General features: G+C 45.0%; 1 protein-coding gene across 1 annotated transcript in view; it reads right to left on the reverse strand.

Moving 5' to 3' along the window:
* The window catches only part of mmp24 (matrix metallopeptidase 24), a 36687-nt gene that overhangs the window by 15613 nt on the left and 14807 nt on the right, over positions 1-6267 (reverse strand). Inside the window, 2 exon segments of the mRNA XM_020612201.1 lie at positions 2165-2382; positions 4327-4488. Of these exon segments, the coding sequence (XP_020467857.1) occupies positions 2165-2382; positions 4327-4488 (380 nt within the window).

Genomic DNA, 6267 nt, shown 5'->3' on the forward strand with positions numbered 1-6267 from the left:
CAGAATGTTAATACGAGTATTTTTGCACCGTTGTTTTGAAATGCACTGACAACTGACATGTTTGGGAATGACACCTCGTCAAAAACGTCAAAACATATTGATGTGATATGTGCATCTACTTATAGCTGATGTCAAGAAGCAATGCAGCCATGTGTTTTCCTAGACTGCTGCAGCAGAGCACAGCGATGGCCGACACTGTGTTAGTACGGCCTCTCAACGTGGATCAGACCTCTTATACGGCTGAAATCAGAAGCACCTACACGGTGTTTGTGTTTCTCATCCTGTCTCCTATTTAGAAGAAATGACATTTATCGGTCTGTGGTCAGGTACAAAAGGCAGAGACGCATGCAGGCAGACGAAGGAAGTCAAACAGGGGGGCAGAGTGAGACAGACAGATGAGAAGACAGCGGAATAAGAAATGAGACAGTCTGAGAGACAAACAGGAAGCAGAGAGGAGATAGACAGGTGAATGGACAGAGCGACACATCGACAGGCAGGGAGGCGGCAGACGGAGAGTGAGGCAGGTCTGTGACCTTTTCTAACATTCAGTTTAAAGATCAGAGACATCAAAATGGATTTTTCTTCCTCTTCCATACTGCTGCTCAGTGTGTAGCTCTCTGGCACATGCATATTATTTTCTCTCTTCTCTGTCTCTTTGGAAATAGTTTAACTTTTTTAAATCTGAATATTTGTGTGACCATTCACTGACACCTCATCGTGTCATGTGTACTGGCATTATAGCGCTGCGGGGCTGCATTACGCTGGAAGCCTGGTGCCAATGATCACAGAGCTACATAGCACAGTTTGGTCAGAGGAGCACTGTGGTACTAAGCATAAACGTTTAGCACGAGCAGCCTTAGTGGGGATCGAGTCCATAATGTTGTCAGTGTTGTCGCGACCGTTACCTTTGGAGTTACACAGCTGCTTAGATCCTGCTTCCTCCCACTTAATGTGCAATTTGGCTTTATCTAACCCCCCAGTGTCACCCTGTTCTCTATAGCAACCCACGGCTGCATGACTCACCCTCTGTAGGAGCTAACACCCATCCATTACAGTATCTGTTCTCACTCGAGCGTACGTCTGTGGCTGCGTCATAATAACCCGTTGTTCACCTTTAGCAGAAACATGACCGCTGGATGTGCTGTCCCAAACCGGCCTCAGCTCTTCTAATTCAGGCCGATTCTTCCTGCAGCTACTGAACATTAACTGTCACGACTCAGTGGCCTGTTGTGTGAGTGTACCTCTACCGTACCAGTCTTTTGTCACATTCGCCATGGGCTCCTCCCTGTGTGGGACTGGGGGGGACTGGCACTGTAACCGGAGACTCTTGGGACTCAAGTCGGACTCAAACTCAAATCTGCAGCTTTGTAAATGCCGTCGTGAGATGAGTGCCCATACAGCTGAAACTGGTTTAATATGAAGAATAACATCTTCCCCATTCTGTGCCTGGTCCATCAGAGTGTGGATTCCTGAACTGAGCCTGATGTGACCTGTTGGTACCTGAGGGCGCGGATAGAAATGTATAAATTATGTTTGGGTCAGGTTCAGATACGTAGGTCAAACCTTAGGCTAGATGGCTGGAGCGTGCACGTCTGCTTTGTTTAATGATAAGAAGAAAAGCACAGCAGGAAGCTCAACTGTCTTGGGCGCGGACAGAAATATTCAGCCCGATCCACGCTCTAACATCGGTGGCACCGTTTGCAGGAAAGTGGATGTGTCATGCATGTCAGTTATCGTGCCTGTCCACAAGACAAACAAAGCAAGGACCCACTCCCAGAAATAAAGCTCCAGCCTTTAAGGGGCTGATGTCACAACCTGAGAGTTACTGTCCACCTCGTACATTATGACGTCTTTGCCTATGTCACACAGAGAAGGAAACTACACCAAGAAAAACAAGAACCCAGAAATGAAAGGAACATGTGAACCGATTCTCTTCAGTTTCTTCAGAGATGAGTCATTTCAACAGGCACAGAGAGTCTATACAATTCAAAGAGACACATCACAAACTGGTTCTGACTCATATGCAGCGAGTGCCAGACAGACAGAGCTGGAGACAGGATCGGTTTGGACCGGTTTGTGCTGTAACTGTGCAGCAGAGCACAAACACCCACTCAGGATGAGACTGCATGTATCAATTCACCAGGTTTCTGTGCCTCTCTCTCACCTTGAAGACGAACATCTCCCGTCTGAAGAAGGCCACGGTGTTGAAGTTGCCATCGCAGATGTTGGGTTTGCCATTTCCAGGCAGTGCAGGCCGGTCGCCGGGTCCTGGCCGCGCCGGACGGGAGTGGCGGTCATGCTTGCGCTCAGAGGTGGAGTGTGTCCGTCGGGAAGGTAAGGTGGGTAACGGCCTGGTGGGCTCCAGCATGGCTGTGGGGATTCCTGGTGGCAAACAGGACCACGACAGGAATCAGTTTGCATTTGCTTAAATAGGATTTTTGATAGAACACACAGATCCACAACACTGTGAGTCACCAACTTTGGTTATATAAGCATGAATTTTTAGGTAAGATCCTCTGAGCAGGATCGTGCATGTCCCAGACCAGGAGCAGCAACATTTTGTTCAGAGATTCATTCATGGCTGCAGGAAGCAGCATGTTTCTGATCTCAGCTAAAAATAAGAGTCAAACTAAAATCTAAGACACTTACAGCTCAGTTTTAAAAAGAATAAATGTGTGCTCATTGTACTTTTAAATGTGGAAGAAGAATTGTATCTCACCATAAACTACTCTCACACCAGCAGCCTCATTAAAACAAAACCCATCACTGTTGGTGCTGCCAGAGACGGGGACGAGCGCTAAAACAACAGACTGTCCTCATTGGACAAATGCTGCCGACTGCACTGTTTTGGTTTGGAAAAGTCGTCCCCGTGCCGTGACCTTTGGTGTTAAGATTGTTTTTCATTCTGAAGGAAACAGATAAACTTCCTGCAGTGAAGGTGAAAGGAAACAATAACACAGCAGCTACAGATAAGGTACATGATCTGGATGGGAACGTGTTATTTCTGACCCTGCAGACACGTTACTTTGTGTTATGTTTGGTTTTCCTGCCTCCCTCTGTCACAACTAAACGTTTCACTACATTACAACAGAAGCTGTCGTGACTCCATCAGCGGTGACGGAGCGCACGTCAGGAGTCGGTTCTTTGTTCACTTACTAAAGTGTGAGGCATCTCTTCTTCTCTGAAACGGAACAAAGTGCACTCAGTGGAAGCACAAAGGAAAAGATACAAAGCTGCATATCTTGTTTTTAAAAAGCTCTTGCTCCAGGCAAAGACGGCTCAGCGCCGCTCTGTGTTTATCAGCCTCCTGCTTCACATTCATATCCACATGTTCACTGCTGCTGCTGGTCACTGGACTGTGCTTCTTCATTATTCAGCTGCACTCTGGGCTTTAGGATTAATAATTAACATCCAAGGTGTTTTTGCTTTGGCAACGCTTTGCTTTCAGGGCTCAAATGAAGTGTCGAGTCCAAACTCTCCATTTCAGAGTTCAAGATGTTCATTAAACGGTATTTATGCATTTGCACTTTATTATCAATTCACATTTAATGCACGTAAGTGAGGAGTGTTTCCTGTAGGATAAAGTTTCCACCAGTAACCAAAGGTGCTGCCAAACCCCTGGGACTGAAATCTTAAGGACTGTCATTTTAACTTAGGTCTTAAATCTACAGCTTTTTCTTAAGAATGATTATTTTTATTGTTTTTTGTCACTTGTTGACATGCAGCGCTCGCTCCACCCATCAGCCCAACATCCTGCCCCATTAACCGAGTTTTCTCAAAGCTGCAAGATTCTTTGTTGCCTCACATTTTGTCAAAATCACTGATTTCTGAGAGAAACATGCTCAAATACACAGCAGCAACGTTTCAGGTAAATGTTGTGAAATTCTGGGAAAATAAAACATGTTTCCAAGCATAGCCTGGTGTGTGTGACCAGGTCACATAATTAAACACAACACTATCACATCTGATCCAAATGCAGTAACGTCCAGCACCGACTCCCTGGAACTGGGATCCGGGAATCATTTGGAAAAGCTGGCAAACTGGGAACTTCTGGGGTTTATTTTTTGACTAATTAAAATGCACAAATTGAAAGGGTGCATAAAAACAGGTGGGTAGAAACGTGTCTGTGCCCTTCTTGGGCCAACGTCAGTATCACTGTGAATCATTAACAAAATGTGGCTAAACAGACAGACAACAGACAGTCCAACAAACAGAACAACAAACAGAACAACCCGATGCCGCTCAGTCATCCTCAATATGTTGGAACACAGCAGTGGGATGTTTCATCCAGGTCAAGCACGACACACTTATAGGTGGCCTCCCTACCGTAGATCTTCTGTATGCCCTGCAGGTCGTCCAGAGGCAGTTTGAAGTTGTGTGTGTCCATGTACTGGTAGAACGGAGCCATGATGGCGCTGGGGTCGTTGGAGTGCTCCAAACCCAGTGCATGGCCCAGCTCGTGCACCGCCACCAGGAACAAATCATTACCTGGAGACAGGTAAACAACAGTAAAAAGATGGAGACAGGAAAAGAAAAGTGGACGTGATGAGAGAGGATGAAATAAAGAAAAAAGAGGGAGAGAAATATGTTATGGTTTTAGCTTTTTAAAAGATCATTCCACAGTAGAAATCAGTGATAAACCCAGAGCTGTGTTGTTCTGCTGTAAAAAAAACAAAACAAAACCCAGTTTACCAAAAATCCTCAGCCTCTCCCTCGTGTCCGACACTGAACAAAGCCTCCCTGGTGTCAACACAACAGGAAAGACCAAACACACTGAGCTAAAGTTGGTCTGTGCTGCTGCTGACTCATCAGCAGTGTAAAATGAAGCTCACTTCAAGTGGGTTAGGGTTAGCCAGTCGCCAGCTCATGAATCCAACATGAGCCTGTTCTCTAATCGCTGCTGCTTGATGGGGATTAGTGACGACTACGGCAAACTGCTCACCGCCACATCCAGCACAATTCATACTGCCATGCTTTAAATTTATTATGTGTGAATGCATAAATAATGTGCTGCTGCTCCAGGAGTTTAAAACATGAACAAGGAAATATGTTGAATGTACTGGATACACTCAGTCTCATGTGTCAGTGTTTAACCCTCAATGGTTTCTTGATCAGAGTCCTAAACCCTTTGAAATGCAGCCGCTTCAGTTTTACAACAGAAAGTCAGAATGAGCATAAGAGGTACTGAACCAAAGGTACAGAGCCACAAACATGGAATAAATGTCATTTCTTTTCCTCTTTTCTGGCCTAAAACAAGAGAACATGAGTCTGGTAGAAGATCCTTTGGTGTGGAAAATACTTTGGAGCCACAGGTCTGAACCGACCCAGGCTGTTGATATTGACTCTAAAATAAACTTTCCGCATGGTGTAGGAGAAGAGATAGAATCAGGAAGACTTCAGACGAGATGTGATTTGTCCAGGTTGTGTGTGGTACAGAGTAAAAACACCAAAAAAGGTGAGCCGTAGCACAAAGTGCTCCACAAGGGATGGTGCATTTTCACAGGCTGGTCTATAAAATGTTGGCAAACAGTGAAAAATGTCCATCAGGAGTTTCCAGAGCTGAAGGTGACCTGATGTCCCTGGTGTCCCAGCCCCACTCCCTGTGCAACAGAATGGATCCCATCTCTCCTCCTAACATAATGAAGAAATATTCTGCACGACCAGTTACACAGATGTTGATACTGCAACCTGGAGTAAAATATTGGCTGTGTTCATTTCATTTCCACAGAGATATCTGGTGCTAGAATTCAACACCTGACTGTGGCGACTGGAGCAATAAACTGTTTTATGGTTTAGTCATTGTGCTTGGGCCTGAAAACCTTAGAAATCTGCTGTCTAATCATATAGTTACTTTAGATGACATAGCTCTTGCCTCCAGTACTACTGTGAGGAACCTTGGAGTCATCTTTGATCAGAATATGTCCTTTAAATCACACATAAACCAAGTCTCTAGATCTGCCTTCTTCCACCTGCGCAATATTGCAAAAATCAGGAGCATCCTGTCTCAAAGTGATGCTGAAAAACTGGTCCATGCATTTGTTACTTCCAGGCTGGACTACTGTAACTCTTTACTATCAGGATGTCCCAATAATTCCCTAAAAAGCCTCCAGCTAATCCAAAATGCTGCAGCCAGAGTACTGACAGGAACTAGCAAGAGAGATCATATCTCTCCCATATTAGCTTCTCTCCACTGACTCCCTGTAAAATTCAGAATAGAATTTAAAATCCTTCTCCTAACATACAAAGCCCTTAATAACAAGGCTCCAT

The sequence above is a fragment of the Monopterus albus genome, unplaced genomic scaffold (assembly GCF_001952655.1).
Source record: "Monopterus albus unplaced genomic scaffold, M_albus_1.0 scaffold121.1, whole genome shotgun sequence".
NCBI lineage: Eukaryota > Metazoa > Chordata > Actinopteri > Synbranchiformes > Synbranchidae > Monopterus > Monopterus albus.